The 16,806-nt window shown below is 41.7% G+C and overlaps 1 protein-coding gene across 1 annotated transcript in view; it reads right to left on the minus strand.

Moving 5' to 3' along the window:
* Positions 1-268: 268 nt before the first annotated feature.
* CAPS2 (calcyphosine 2) overlaps positions 269-16,806 on the minus strand; it is a 47,158-nt gene continuing 30,620 nt past the window's right edge. The window contains exons 15-19 of the mRNA XM_024212165.2: positions 11,932-12,008; positions 10,867-11,021; positions 7,592-7,711; positions 6,285-6,381; positions 269-1,526 (exon numbers count right to left, since the gene is read on the minus strand). Of these exons, the coding sequence (XP_024067933.2) occupies positions 1,351-1,526; positions 6,285-6,381; positions 7,592-7,711; positions 10,867-11,021; positions 11,932-12,008 (625 nt within the window). The 3' untranslated portion in view covers positions 269-1,350. The remainder of the gene's footprint in view (positions 1,527-6,284; positions 6,382-7,591; positions 7,712-10,866; positions 11,022-11,931; positions 12,009-16,806) is intronic.

Below are 16,806 nucleotides of genomic sequence, written 5' to 3' on the forward strand. Positions count from 1 at the left end.
GGTCATCCTCAAATTCCTGTGAGCAACAAGTTTTGTCTAACAGAGGAAACTTCTGTTATCCACAGAACACAAGACAGATCATAAATCAAAATGCAATCAGACAAGTACAAGGCAAACTACATTTTAACAGCACAAGACTGAACATATATAGTCTGATTCCAAATTGGCCCTAGTGTTAAAGGTATCTTTCACCAAGATTATTATGAAATATAATTAGAAAAAAAAATCAATAAGGCATTTTCCATTTCTTAATACAATGAATCTTTCAGGATTCACAAAATATACTTTATTAAAAGGCACAACTGATTAAATATTTACAGTAGTAAGGAAAATTTGAGCGGGGTGTAGACTAGAAATTTAATTTTTATAGTTGTGATTGCTGCTTTCTTAGAAAGGTTAAGAAAAACCTATCAGTTTGGATTAAGGAGTTTACTGTTAAGGTTCCACCAAAAATAAATCATAGCAGCAGAACATATGCAAGTCACACATCTAGAAAGAGTAAATCTATTATTTGTTTGTAAAAAACAATTCAGCAAAAGGTTGTAAAGCCTGAAGTACATTACAGGCCCTGGAACACATTTCTACAAACTAAAGACAAGTATGCACAGTATATCCAAACTCTAGTCGAAAGCATCTCATTAAAATCTTTGGAGAGCCTGCGGTTCAATCTACTGTGTCTGATGAAGATCAGTAAATATATTCAGAACAAGTTGTATTTTGCTCTGAAAATTAGAACATTAAGGAGGTATGCAATGTTCTTAATTTTCTATGCATTTTTAGTATTGTGGATCTCTCCCCAACTCGGGGGAGATGATAGGGATGACTTGCATCCTTCTCATCAACGTAAGAGCCAAGCAGTATCTGGCCCTATGCATTTCATAAAGCAAATGTCCTCTTTTATGAGCAACACATTTTAGAGAAAAAACACTGTATTCATATATAATATATATAGTCAAATCTAAAGCTTTTCAACAATACATCATACAACTGGTACTTATGATGCATAGTAAGTTTTCTCTTGCATGTATCCTTTCACCTATGTTTGTATTCTAGATTACTGTTTTTAAAATAAGCTACAGTATTTTAATGAGACAAATGATCCTACTGCCAGATGGAAGTGCATAAAACTATTACAAATTTTACAGTTTAATAAAACACAAAATTTACATAAAAGAAATGTTGAAAGGGAGCTTTATGTATAACTTATATACCATTCTGAAAATTTACTCTCAAATATTTTCAGACTATTAAAACAAATTTGAAAAGTAACTCATATCAAGAATAAATCCTCACTTAATTTACTCCACATTTGGAGTGGGGTTTTTATGACATTCTATATATTCTTCAGTTCTAAATTCCCCAAGCATTCCTTAAAATATTAACAAAATCTTCATCATCCATGATTCCAATACTTAATCCTTCATAGTAATCTTCAAACTCACAATATGACACTTCACTGGAATTGCTGCAGGCATCCTCTAGTGTTTCTAGAAATGAAGATTTAATTTCTTCCTCTGTGGCATCACCTGTTAAAATATTACTTGCCATTAAACACATTCTCAGGAACACTCAATATATAGCATTTGATATATTTAGGGAAAAATAAACGTTTTAAATTGTGTTTGTGAAGATTTTTTCCTTTAGGAAACTACAAAATTTTGATTTTAAAATGTACTTGTCAAAAGAAATGACTGCTGTCTTTACTTTTAACCAGAATTTAGTTTACTATACATGGGTAATGCAATCTGAATAGTAGAGATTTATTTTCACTTGGTTTAGGCTACTAGAACTGTCTCACCTTCATAACATAGGACATCTCATCACATTTATCATCAGCAGCACCATCACCACCTCCTCAATACATCAGTCCAAAACAGATTTAAATGGATAGTGAGATCAGAGGCTTCTTCAAAGGACTCCAAAACAGAATGATGCAGTATATAGCACACTTCTGAATTACTGAAAGTTTAATCTTTGTGATTAAGTGAATGTGGTTTAGTGCAATACAAATTCAGAGCTCTAGAAACATCTTAGGAAATAAAGTTTGCATTCCAAATCAGTTTTGGGATTACAACACACGAAGTAATTTCTTCTTGATCAAGATTACATCCAAAATTACTTTTAGCATAGAAAAGAAGATACAATCTGAATGGATTACCACCCACGAAGTGAAATTCTGGCTCCACTGATTTCAAAGGAGCCAGGATTTCACCCTGAGAGTCCCTGGTCTAAGTATGAGGCCAGTCAGTAATTCCCCTAACTACAGAGTTCTTAGCAGTTAGAGAATCTTATAAGACATCTACCATGATACCTGTTCAATGCCAATACTGTCCCATAGCTTTCCTTGGTTAGTTCCTTTTAGGATCAAGAAGGAAAAATACTCCATCCAACCACCTAACAATAAATAATGTTAAATAGAAAAATACTCCAATATGCAAGCTGAATAGTAGAAATTACTCTGTAGAAGAGCAAATGGGTGGTAGTCCACTCAAGTGTATCTCAAAAACTAAGAATTATACTTAAGTAATAGTCTTCTCTCCAAAGATGCCACCTCCCTCCTTGGGCTAGCTATTCCTTAAGCCTTTGCGCAGGGCTCACTTTCTCTTCTGGCAGGTGTTTCAGAGTGGTTCTTTTCCTCTTAGTTTTAGGTTATCAACCTGCCACACTAGGTGGCGAACTGAATGTATAAGAGAGGCTCAGGCCCTCCCTCTACTTCAGGCTCCTGGACCCCTAAATTGTGCAGAATCTGTCCCCATTACTGTAAACTCTGGTATGCTTCACTTTCCCCCAGGCCACTTTCTAACTTAGGAGAGCCCCTTGCAGAATCCATTCCTGACAACCTCCCAATAGGGAACCACCGACAGGCTTCTGCAGAAAAAACTTATTTCCATCCCCAAATCTGCAGCCACCCAAGGTTTCTGTAATGGAAAGGAACTGCTTAGGTGAGATAGGCCTAGATGACCCTAGTAGGCAATTCAGATCCCTTGCTGTAGAGGAAGGCAAAAAACAAATAACAAACCCAAGGTCGCTGCCAATCTGACTTGGAGGAAAATTACTTCCCATTCCCAAAGCTGGTTAGGAGTTTCACCCTGAGCATGTGAGCAAGACACACCAGCCAGGAATTTCAGAAAGAGGATTCCCTCTATCACCTCAGAACACTGTTCCACTCCATCAGCAGTCCCATCTCCAGCTGTGGCCAATCTCTACTGCTTCAGAGGAAGGTGACAAAAAAACCCAGAATACATCTGGCCAATTGTGCTTCAGGGAAAAGCATTGCTTCCTAACCCCTGCAGGCAACCAGCTGAAGCCCTGAAGCATAAGATTTGATTAGTCATTATCTTAGTGCAGAGCTGCCACTGTTATGAGCATGATGAGGTCAATGCAGGCAATCTTGTTCTCCCCACAGCCCATGAAGGAAGGGGATAAAGAGGAAAATTCACAGATTCCAAGGGAAGAAGGGACCACATGACCATCCAACCTGTGCATACAGAGGCCACAGAATTTGTCCCAAAAGGTGGATTAAGGCATAAATTTTAGAAAGATCTCTAAACTTGTTTTAAACAGTCCAAGCAATGGTGAATTCCACCACTCACCCTCCCACCCAAGTACGCTCTTCCAATGTGTAAATACCCTCACTGCTAGTAAACTGCCTCATATTTCAAGGTTGAATTTTTAACTTCAGCTTCCAAACACTGGATCTTGCTATGCCTTTTTCAGCAAGGTTGAAAAGCCCCCACTATCATATAGTTTCTCTTATACACGGTGATAGAGTCACCTCTCAATCTTCTCAATAAGATAAATAAGTTGAGCTCCTTAAGGCTTCTATTGTAAGGCTTGTTTACCAGTCTCTAGGTCATTTTTATGGCCCTCTTTTGAACTCTCTCCAGAATCTTCACATCTTTCTTGAAGTGTGGACATCTGAACTGGACAGTTTTCCAGCAGCAGTCTTACCAATGCTGCGTACTTCCCTGCTTCTATTAGGTCTGGTCTATACTACCCGCCTGAATCGGCGGGTAGAAATCGACCTCTCGGGGATCGATTTATCGCGTCCCATCGGGACGCGACAATCGATCCCCGAATCGGCGCTCTAACTCCACCAGCGGAGGTGGTAGTAAGCGCCGCCGACAAAAAGCCGCAGAAGTCGATTTTGCCGCCGTCCTCACAACGGGGTAAGTCGGCTGTGATACGTCGAATTCAGCTACGCTATTCACGTAGCTGAATTTGCGTATCTTAAATCGACTCCCCCCTGTAGTGTAGATGTACCCTTAGATAGTCTCCTTTTTAATACACCCAGTTTTTTAGAACTATGAAATAATTTGAACAAAGTTGTTTGAACACTTCTTTTGGAAGTAACAGGCTTGAAGTTCCTCAAATGTTGAAATATTTTTTTCATGCAGCTTGAATTTATTCAATTAATCTTAAGTCCTAAAGCAGTCCCTTGGAAAATTTTCTGTCTCTTTCATAAAGGGGACGGAGTGATTCTACTCAACAGTGCTATGACAGGGGACAACAGAATAACTTTAATATTTGGGAATGCTCCAGGCTTTATGCATTTTGGAAACAACTCAGTTATTTACAAAAAACAAACAAATAGAAAACCCACTGATTTTTGCGAGGGCTGGAGTTTATTCTGAGTTTTTAGTCTTATAAACTACACAAAATATTTCAAGGCACTAGGAAATATTACTGATTAAAAATAATCCAATATTAATTTGTTCTATGGAAGTGTGTTCTTGAAATTAGATTTCTTCTATGATTTAAAGTCTTTTTCCTTCAACATTAGATTTAAACATTGTAAGTTCTGTTTTATAGCCCTGAAAAGAAAATAGGCTACAAACTGTAAAAATACCTCAAATTGTAAAGGATTAGCGAACTCCATACCCCAGAAAAATATTAATTGTTTATTCAGAAGGTAGCTTATATCCTGGATACATTTAGAGCTTGTGTCTACGGCAATTCAGTGCACAGCAAGCCAGGGTATAAATCTACTGCTCACAAGCCTGTCATGCACTAAGTGCCCTGTGGACCCTGCTGCTTTGCACTAAAGCTTCCGTAGTGCATTTTGATCTATCATGGCTTCAAACTCTCTCTAATGTGTCCACATCTTTCTTAAAGTGTGACGCCCAGAACTGGACACAGTACTCCCGTTGAGGCCTCACTAGTACCGAGCAGAGTAGGACAATTACCTCCCATAACTCAATAGGACACTCCTGTTAATACACCCCAGAAAGTATAAGCCTTTTTCACAAGTTCATCACATTGTTGACTTATTTAATTTGTGATCCACTATAACCATTAGATCATTTTCAGCACTACTCGCACCTACCCAGTTATTCCCCATTTTGTAGTTGTGCATTTGATTTTTCCCTTCTTAAATGTACTGAATTTCATCTTACGGATTTCAGACTAATTCTTCAATTTGTCAAGGTCATTTTGAATTCTAATTCTGTTCTCCAAAGCGCTTGCAACACCTCCCAGCTTGGTGCCACCCGCAAACTTTAGAAGCATACTCTCCACTCCATTATCCAAGTAATTAATGGAAATATCAAATAGTACCAGAACCAAGACTGACTCTTGCAGGATCCCACTAGATATACCTTTCCCAGTTCAACAGTAAACCATTGATAACTATTCTTTGAGTACGGTCTTTCAACCAGTTGTGCACCTACATTTAGTAATTTCATATAGACCACATTTCCCTAGTTTGCTTATGAGAATGTCATGTGGGACTGTATCAAAAGCGTTACTAAAATCAAGATACATCATGCCTACTGCTTCCTCCTTATCTCCTGTGCCAATAACCCTGTCAAAGAAGGAAATTAGGTTGGTTTCGCATGATTTGTTTAACAAATCCACGCTGGCTATTTCTTATAACCCTATTACTCTGAGGGTGCTTGTACACTGATTGTTTAACAATTTGGTCCAGTATCTATCCAGGTATTGAAGTTAGTCTGATGGTCTATAATTCCCTGGTCAGTTCTAAGAAGACAGACAAATTATAGGTGACCACAGGATCATAGAAGTGTAGGACTGGAAGGGACCTCAATAGATTATCTAGTCCACTCCCCTGCATTTATTCAGGACTAAGTAGTAACTAGACCTTTCCTAACTGGTGTTTGTCAAGGTGTTTTGACCAGAGGACAAAATAATTCTAATTAACAACCTCAAGTCCAAGCCACTAGGAAAAACAGCTCATAATAACAGCAACAATTCACAGGTACTGTATATCTGCTAACAAATAAGATCAGCTAGCTAATTAAAATATTTCTTTCTACATGAATTACCTGATAACACTCGAGAGTGTTTCTTGGCACAATAACACTTTCTGATATCTACCATAGGTACACGGCCAGTTTTGTTGAAATCAAGTTTCATATAAGCCTAAGCAAAGATAAAAAGGAAATGTGGTACAGAAGTTAGCAGAAATTATGACATGAATGTATTTAATTACATCAGATATTTTTATGTCCAATATAACAGATTTGTACTCAGACTGAAATACTTACATATTTTACATGAGCAATCTCAGTCTGCAATTTAGTCAGAAAACTGACTCAAAACGTTGTGGGATTCCATAGTTACTTTTTCTCAATGACTTCTATATAAAATGTAAACATCTTTTTTTCCCCACTAATACTACAAATTCAACCTAGGATCTGAAATCAAGCTGTGTTCTCTCTGCCTTTTGCAACAACAGTAAAAGATTCTGTAATCAGTTCTTAATTGACAACTAGTTATATGGGGCAGAAAAAGAACTCAGTTAAATTTCCTGTAACCGTATTGCATGGACACTACTAGCAGTAGTAATTCAATATTTATTTCAATGGCATTACTCACAGAGCGTGTGACTCAATATAAGACTGGGAAAAACAGGTCCTCTAGGAATAAAGATACCAAAAAGCAGGGCATTGGTCTTAGTATTTAACAACTTCCAGTCACTACAATATGGGATGGATTCTAACAAGGGTCCTAGAAAACGAAAGGCTCCACATTACATTACCAATCCCTTCATCTATCCAGTTTTCATACATGCATCATCTTACAAAATGGTACTTTAAATAAATAACAATAATATCTTGCTCTCACACAGTGCTTTTCAATTGTAGATCTCAAATGGTTATAAAAGAGATCAGTGTCATTATCCCCATTTGACAGAAGGGGAAATTGAGGCACGCAGCTGACGTGACTTGCCCAAAATCAGCCAACAGGATTATGGTAGAACCGGGACTGGAAGGTAGCTCTTCAGAGTCCCAGTCCAGTGAACAATCCACTAGACTGCACCATAAGAATGGGAAAGTATAGGGAGCATGCTAATAACTCATGAAATAATGGGAAAATGTTGATGCCAGTTGTAGAAATCAAAACTGGGTAAATCCACACAAGCAAAGCAGATGCAGCCTTTTAATCTACATTTAGATTAGTTTAACAAACCAGCATGACATTCTTAGATGCCTAAATTTCAGATACGCAACTTAACAAAAAAAAATCAAAACTGTAATATATTATTGATCAAAAACAGGCATTCAACAATTTCAGATTTTTTTCATGTATATTGTTACTTCCATATTTAGAATAATTAAAACAAACTTACTTTTCTAACAAATGCTTTTCGATACTCATTCATTTCCCCAATAATGGCGCGAGTGAACTCCCCATAATCGACTTTATCATTACAGTTGTCATCAAGAATGAGCCACAAAGCCTCAAAATCCTGCAATTTAAAAGAGTGACTTTCCAAAGTTACCTCTTACAAGACCAGTCTGAACATAAGCTAGTCAGCTCCATATATAATAGACTATATTACAAATTAATAAGAGAATCACATTATTAAGGAAAGACTGCAACTGCATTCACCAAAATACAAACAATTATGTAAGACAGTCCAACCGTTGGTAGTTAATGCAAGGACTATGGGCTTGATCCCACCCTCTAGGACATGGGAGGGCAAACTACGGTCCGCGGGCTGGATCCGGCCCGTCAGGGCTTTCAATCCGTCCCGTGGGATTGCTAGCACCGTGGCGCAGCGGGACTAAGGCAGGCCCCCTGCCTGCCCTGGCCCCGCGCTGCTCCCGGAAGCAGCTGGCACTACGTCCCTGCAGCCCCTGGGGGAGGGGGCTGCAGAGGGCTCCATGCGCTGTCCCTGCCTGCACCGCCCCCACAGCTCCCATTGGCCAGGAACGGGGAACTGCAGCCAATGGGAGCTTTGGGGGTGGCACCTCCAGGCGAGGGTGGCGCACGGTGAAGCCGTCTGCCCTACCCCACCCCCAGGAGCCATTGCTGGACATGCTGGCCTCTTCCAGGAGTGGAGCAGGGCCAGGGGAGGCAGGGAGCCTGCCTTAGCCCCACTGTGCGCCACTGCCACCCCGGAGCCGCTCCAGGTAAGCGGCGCCGGGCCAGAGTCCACACCCCGAATCCCTCCTGCACCCTGCACTCCAACCCTCTGCCCTGAGCCCCCGCCGCACCCCTCCTGTACCCCAGCCCCTTGGCCTGAGCACCTTCCTGCACACCGCACCCTCTCCCACACCCTGCACTCCCTCCCGCACCCAACCCTCTTCCCTGAGTCCCCTCCTGCACCCTGCACCCCTCCTGCACCCCAACCCCTTGCCCTGAGCCCCTTCCTGCACACCGCACCCCCTCCCACACCCCAACCCTACATTCATGGCCCTGCATACAATTTCCCCATCCAGTTGTGGCCCTCGGGCCAAAAAGTTTGTCCACCCCTGCTCTAGGAGGGTATCAAACCCTCTGAAATTCCCAAAGTTTACTGAGAACCCATAAAGGCTTAAAAATCTATGCCACTGCTATTTAGGAGGCAAATAAATCCCACTTCTCCTATAGCAGAGATGCAGCAAAATCATGCCCCCACAGAATTTTTCGGGACTAAATAACCACTTGATAAACTGTCTTTACTCAATCTCAGAACCCAGCACCTCCTGCTGCAAGAAATCTTATTTTACAGAGAAGTTCATTTAAATCCATCTCCCCTCAACGTCAACAAAAACAAGCCAAGAGCAGCAACAGAAACAATACTCTTTCCAAGAATTCAGGCCAGTAACACAAACAACAGTCATGGGAGCACTAATGGCAACCAGAGCCACCACATATGATTGACCCCTGCCCTTCCTGGATGGTAAGAGAGTAGAGAATTCCTGAGATCCTTAACTAACAGCTTGTCAACATCTATTACTCCTAGGGGAATTCTGTGCCAAAAAAAATTAAAAATTATGCAACAAAAAATTAAAAATACTGTGCACAATATTTTAAAATTCTGCAAAAATGTGCATATTTTATTTGTAAAAATAACACAATATAATCACACCAGTTTCAATTATTTTTGGTCATTTATTTCAAAATACGTGTCAGCAAGTATGTCTGTAACAATACAGACAACAAAAAAGATTCAGGAAATGTTTTTTGACAAATAGATTTCTTCCTAGGCATATTAATACAGAACTCTGAGTAATAATTCATTTAAACTATAATACAAAATCGTATTTCCCGCACCCCTCAGAAGCAAAGGCTTGGGGGAGTCAGGGGTAATGGAGGAGCTGAGGGAGAGGGAAGTAAATTGCTGTGAAGGAGTCTGGGTATGAACTTGAAGGGTTGTTGGGTGTGGGTGGGAAAAGTATGGAACAGGGTTTTTTTGGGGGGGGGTGGGGAGGGGTTGTTAGGAAGCTTCCCCCATGCAGACCCTGGCTAACCCCAGCCTCTCCCATTCAGTCAGGCACATCTGCCCTTTTCCCCATGTGTTCCTGCACCCCATGTGTCCTTGCACCCCCGTCAACGTGTCCCTCCATCCCCACTCAGACACCCACTCCCCCCCATCCCCATTTGGCCCTGCACCCCCTCCCCATCCCCATGTGTCTGTGCCCCCACCCAGCCGCTCCCCATCCCTACATGTCCCTGTACCCCCTCCCCAACCTCATGTGTCCCCACCCAGCCACTCCGCTGTCCCTATGTGTCCCTGTCCGCCCTCCCCGTCCCCATGTGTCTGTGCCCCCACCCACTGTCCCTATGTAGCTCTGCACCCCTTCCCCATCACCATGTGGCCCTGCACTTCACTGCCCTCTGTGCCTCCACTCCCATTCAGCCCCTGCCCCAGTCTGTCTTCCCTCATTAGCCCGTATGAGCCCCTGTCTGATCCCCACAGCACCCCACACTGTCTGTCTCTCCGTTTTCTCTAAATGACCTGGCCCACTGCAAAGAAGGCAGGCCTCTTTCTCTTCCATCACTGGCAAGGAGCTGCTGCTTTGTTCTAGCGACACAGCCCTCTGGTGGGCAAAAGGCGGAACTGCAGCAACGTTTTGGCAGAGGCTTTTTTCTGCGCAAAAAATTTAAAATATACAGGACTCATTAATTATGCACATGCACAGTAGTGCAGAATTCCCCCAGGAGTAATCTATTTTGGCAATGGGAATCTACCACCTAATCTAATATATGGAATAGTCTAGACTGCAATAAAGAAACTATTAATTAAGGGTACAGAAAACAAACAACCAATCAGTCAGTAACCTTTTTTTAAGTAAGTTTCTCCTACCCTACCTATCAGCTGGAAGTATACTAGCCCTCTCTCAATTAGGCCCCAGGATTTTTTTTTTTTAATATTATTTTAAAGGAGACTTAAAAGAAAAAAAAATTGGGTTGTGCCCTTTCTGCTTCAGTATGATATTTAAAGAAGCCTGACTGTTATTTTTTTAAAAGGGTTTCATGTGAGACTGAAAGCAGAAGCACCAAAAAACACAAAAAAAGCAGCAAATATAGTTATCAAACTGCAGATTTAAATGAAGGCAAGTAGCGACTCCATAAACTTTTAGAGGACAATCACTTTGGGATCACACTCTTGATTACAGTTGCATCAAGACTTACCTTTTCAGGCACTTCTAAATGAAATACTGTTAGAGCTTGTTTAAAGACTGCCTTAGAGAGAGCTCCATCACTCTTCTGATCCCGTTCTCGGAAGTATTTTCCTAATCCTGTTACAACACGAACTCCCCTTTTACTTAGCTTCTCTTTAAGTATACCTAAGGATCAGGAGAAATAAAAGAAACAATGTTTACATGAAGATGTTTTGAAGGTGTTTTTCCAAAAAACTCCCATTTACCACACTGCTAGTTAACCAGCACATCCATACAGCCAAGTTCCCTTGTTTTTGAAGTATAAGCGTTCTCAACACTGTCCTGCAGTTTGGAATGCGAGATGTGAATAGCAGTGCACATCAAAATGCTGTGCTGTAAATCCCCCATGTGGACCCTATCAGCGTGAACGTAAAGGTTCCTACTTTGCATTAATGTATTCCTGTTTGAAGTGAATTATGTTAGTGTGAAACAGTAATGTCTTCTCTCCGAAAGTCTATCAATTGCAGTGTACAGATGAATTAAATCTTCCAGTGAACATGAATAAATGTGCCCTGACCTCTTTATTTGTAAGCAAAATATTTAATATGCAGATGATGGAAATCTAGAACAAATCCAGTGTATTAAGAATGACCAAAAGAGCTATCCAACATAAAGCTATTTTCTCAATGCTGTATCAGCGACAAATGGGCAAAATCTATTAAAATTCAGTGTCACACGAATGGGGTTCCATAACATTTCTTTCCTACGTTATGTCATTACTGAAAGCAACATTTTACACATTACATTTGTAACTAATCTACACATGAGCTTGTGCTGGGCTTTTCCTTTGTCAAAAAAAATGAAAATTCTCAAAGAACACACATATATTAAAGCACAAAGTGAAAGACATTTATGTTTGCATTCCTTTTCTCTGTTGTCTGATGCCAGTAGTAATAATTATTGTATTAACTTAAATATCTTGCTTGTGTTTATTTCTTTAAAAAAGAAATAATTTAAAAAACTTTTTAGTGCTCTTTTAGATGAGTAGCAAAGACACTAACAAAAAATTAAACGTAATTGTGGTAAGTATACAAACCTTGAACAACCCTGAAAACTCTGCTCTCATCAATCTCTTGCTGGGTAATGTCTTGCTTGATTCCCACAGAAGTAGTTCTAAAATTAATCAGTTCATAATGATAAAGTTACCTATATTACCAAAACAAAAAGATTGCTACCAAAAATATTCTGAACAGAAAAAAAAAAACCCATGATTCTTATATCACTCATCAGCACACTAACTGAGTGCCTGAACTGTAATAGCTACTGGCATACAAAATGTTCTTGTGAGTTAACAGTAGGATTGAGAAATTTCTTACCCGATAATCTTCTGTTAGCAGTTTCTCTCATTCATCACTAATAAGAAACACTTCTCACCTGTGGAATTCAGCAGCAATGGTGTTGCTGGAGGCTCTAGTACTAAACCCCTCCCTTTAGCTTAGGCCACCAGGTGAGTTTTTCCAAAGCTGTAGAAATACTCCAGCAATCAATTATTAGCATTAAGATGACAAACTGATATAATATATAAATAATCTTAAGGTAATTATACGTCTAGGTCTCCATTTAGAGAAAAAATTCAATTTGTTACAACAAATTATGTTACAGTTATTTACCAGACTGCTAGGGCGGGTTGAATAAGAAGAGATGCTGCTAACGGAAAAAAAATTATCAGGTAAGAAATTTCTCACTCTGCTGAACAGCTTCTCTCCTCATTCACCACTAATGGGAAGCAGTGAGCAATGAATCACAGAAATGGGGAGGCACAGGATAAGCAGAATTTTAATTATTATCAGAGTCAAATAATTAGCAGAAATACAAGACCCTCCATACAGAGCAAGAATTTTGTCATTTAAGGAATTATTTGGGAACAAACCCAGCAACACCTTCCTACCATTCTGCAGGGGAATGGAACTCTACTTTGCAAATCTTCCTCTGACAAGTCTCATACACTTTTCCCCATAATGCCACAATGGACCTGGTTGATGGAGTCCTGACTCCCCTTCATAGTTTCCCAGGTGCAGGATTTTAACATCTTGCCTGCAACAACTTTGAGGCCCTAAACCTCTATCTTGGATAGAATGAAATGAACAAAGTACAACTGGGATGTGTAATCTGACTGATTCGGAGCTGCCCTGTAATAATTTATTGATACTGTACGTTGGCCTGGTTACTGAAATGTTTTCTGTATGACTATATTGTTTAACTCACTGGGGGTCAGTCTGGGATACAAGCAAGAAGGAGGAGATGGCTCCTGACAGCAATCCACCCATCAACTGACAGGTTAGAGTTGTTAAGGGCCAATGCCAGAACTGTTATTTTTGATTATATTAGTATTGACTATCTCAGTCTCCAGATGACCTACAAAACTGGTTCTGACTAGGAACAACCAAGGACCCAACTAACACAGAAGAACAAAAAATCTCTGGCAGGATTTAAAGGGGCAGTCTCTCAAGAAAAAGCCAGCAGCTGTTCAGGGGAATCTAGCAGACACAGAAACCTGCCATGGGTGTTTGAAAGTTATGTCTCCCTTGGTTACCATCAGCAGATGGCAAGATAGATGTGTGGAGGCTGCTTTAAAACCTTTTTTCCTTCAGTGCTTTGTTTCTACTGCTAAATAAACAATACATTTATTTTAAGAAGTCTGTGTGGTCACTATTTACTTCTGGCTGCAGACTCCCAAACTCAGTAGGAATTGCAGGGTAACAAGAGTTGATACACAAGGTACCATAGCCCAAACCTGACTAAAAGCAGGAGAATTGCAAAATTCCACCCTGGGGTGGGTAAAGGCTCTAGAAGGTGAGCTCACAGAGACAATCAAGGGAACAGAAGTGCAGTTAGCCCTGTAACCCTAATGCCCATTTATGCTTCAACATTCAGAGGTGCTAAGCACTGCAACAAAATGATAGAAGAATCATTTCACAGGAATTGTGGAAAGAACAATGTACTCTGAACAGAAAGGTTTCTGGAGCTAAAAGAACAACCTTTTCCTACAACAATAGTAGAGTTGTTCTTGAATGGACAGAGGAACGAATTCCAAACTCAGTCTTTTGGACCTAATGTCATCTAAAAAGCCCTGCCACAGACTTGTCTAATCTGTCATTCTGACGAATCTTGACACCTGATGATACTCAAATGGGGAGACCACCTAAAGAATGATGCTAGAACTGTTACCCACTTTTCTATGGTTACAGGACTCTAATCAACCAACCTGGAGAAACTCTAGTGTGGCTGAATCACCAGAATTGTGTGGTTATTATTATAACTTGTATTATGGTAGTATATGGACACCAGGGCCCCATTGTGTTGGGCACTGTACAAATAAAGAGCCAATCCCTGCCCCAAAGAGCTTTCTGTTTCCCCTCACACCAGAAACATAATTTGACCAGATCAATTAATGAAATTTCCTGGTTGAGTTCTGTCTGGATACCAAAAAGTACTGATGAGACTAATGCAAGAAATCCCACTTAACTACACATCTTTTCTGATGCCCAGGCTGTTAATATAGGTTCCCCAGGTCCATATGAAGGAGAAGTCCTTGCTTCAAGAAACGTGTGGTTTTTGCAGGTGCAATGGAAGGGGGTGAAGGCACAACTTTGCAAACTGGACCACCTGCATGTGGCCCAGGAGTTGCAGACACATTCAAACTGTCATGGAAGGCTGAGATTGCAGACTGAGGCAAAGATGGCTAGTTGTCTGAAAATGGTCAGTAAGCAAGAATGTTCTTGACAGCATGGAATCTAACAGAGTCCCAATTAACTCTATTTTTTGAGTGGAAGCCAAGATTGACTTTACGGTGTTTAGATGAGACCCAGACGACCCAGACAGTCGAGCAAGTGCAGTGTGGTGCTAATTTGAGCAAGAACTTGCTCTCTGGATCTGCCCCTCAGTAACCAGTCATCCAGATACAGGAAGATGTAAAGCCCCTTCTTCCTGAGATACGCTGTAACGATGACCATGCATTTGGTAAAAAACACAGGGGGCAGAAGATGGGCCGAATGGAAGCATTGTGTACTAAAAGTGGCATTCCGCCACGATGAGCCAAAGGAACTTTCTGTGGCTTGGTAAAATCGTCATGTGAAAATAGGTGTCCTGAAGGTTCAGAGCAGCAAACAAGTCATTCTGAGACAATGCAGGGAGGATAATTGATGGAATGACCATTCAGAACCTCATGTACCGGATATATTTGTTGAGTCCACGAAGGCTGACGATGGATCTTACTCCTCCCTTGGATTTGGGTATTGGGAAGTACCAGGTATTCTGGTGGAACCTCGTCCACCGCCAGCACAGAGCAGACCTGCTTGAGGAGCAGTATCTCATGAGAGGGGTCACTGAAGAGGGACGGAGAGGAGCTGGATGGCATAACCCAATCTGATGGTGTTTAGGACACAGCTGTTGGTAGTAATCAAGGCCCAAATATTAAGAAAGTGGGCCAGCCTGTCCCCAAAGAGGTGAGATGAAGACAGAGAAGCAACTACCAGAACAGTGCTCTGGACCCAGGAGTTAAAATGGGAACTTGGAATGTGGACCGGTCAAACCCCAGGGGAGGGTATGTGGACTGGTCAAACCCCAAACTGCTTTCTCCTGTGGGATCTATCCCTCTTTCCGGGGATAGTTCCATTGCCTCAGAGGAGGGAAGAACATGCACTGTGGCTCCTGCTGTTAGTCAACATGGTGGCGCCTCTGCACTGCCAGCGTATACACCCCCAATGACCACAGGTAGCCCTGGAGTCCTTGAAGAAGTGCAGCTATCATTGTGAAAGTTGTCCGAGGGGGTGACGTGAAGGGGAAACTGAGAAGTCCTGGAAGGTGGAAAGGAATGTGCAGGCGGAGTTGGGGGGGAGGGAGGGCATGGAAAAGAGCTCTGAATGTGCTGCAGTGGAGGTCGAGCACTGATTTGCTCAGTCTGTGGCATTATTAAGGCTTTCAGCATCTGAGTTTGCTCCTCCATAATTTTTAGCATCCTTAACAAATGCATGGTTCTGTTTTCTGTCCTGCCATTTGGCTTCCCAGCACTCCTTTCATTCCCTTTTTTCTGCATTGGAGCACTGCAGGACCTCCTGGAACATGTCGTCTTTGCTGTGTCTTGGGCGTTTTCTTATCTGGTGGAGATGCTCGGCTGGGATGTGTGGGGTGTTCCTGAAGGCCACATCTGTGAAGCACAGAAGCGAGATTGTTAAATTCAGCATTGAAACATTTCCAGCAACATTGTCATTACTTTCTCACTGACCCTAGCCAAGTACACATCTCTGCGAACACCCAAAGCATGGTGAGTTTTGGTGGGTGGGGAGGGAGGGAGCGCGCTCCACATGGGGAAAAAGAGCACACACTCTTTGCAAGGGTCATGGGGCAGCATTCTAGGGAACAAATTCTAAAATTCTCCCACACTTTTCCACAGGCGGGGGTAATTCTAGCAGACATCTTACTGTTAAGGGTAATCAGGAAAACGAGAGTACATCTACTCCATGCTTGTGGCTTCCGCCCTGCTCCCTGTGCTGCTTGCCTATGTGCCGCTTTGGTCCCTGCACAAGTGATTGCAGAATGGCGTGGGAAATTTTCCTACAATGGGGGAAGGAACAAAGCTGCTCTGCCACGGAACCTTCAGCAGAGGATTACCGAGTACTTCCAGGAAACTTTCCTGGAGATCTCTCTGAAGGATTCCCATGAGATCTTGGCGCGCATCAACACCCTGTTCCACCGCACTGATTAGCTACACAGGAAAATATCCAGCTCACAGAAACACAGCCAGCCTCCCACATTTCTATGCCCTAAACCCACCTCCGCGCTACACAAGCCACAGCCACTTACCAGGAGTCTCATCTCCTGCTTCTTGCTCATCAGAGAGCGACTGTTGAGACTGGCTAGACATCTCGGGAGTGAAGAACAGTTCCTGGCTGCCTGCCCCACCGGGCGACCC

Source organism: Terrapene carolina, unplaced genomic scaffold (assembly GCF_002925995.2).
Source record: "Terrapene carolina triunguis isolate 2854851 unplaced genomic scaffold, T_m_triunguis-2.0 Scaffold68, whole genome shotgun sequence".
Classification (NCBI taxonomy): Eukaryota; Metazoa; Chordata; order Testudines; family Emydidae; genus Terrapene; species Terrapene triunguis.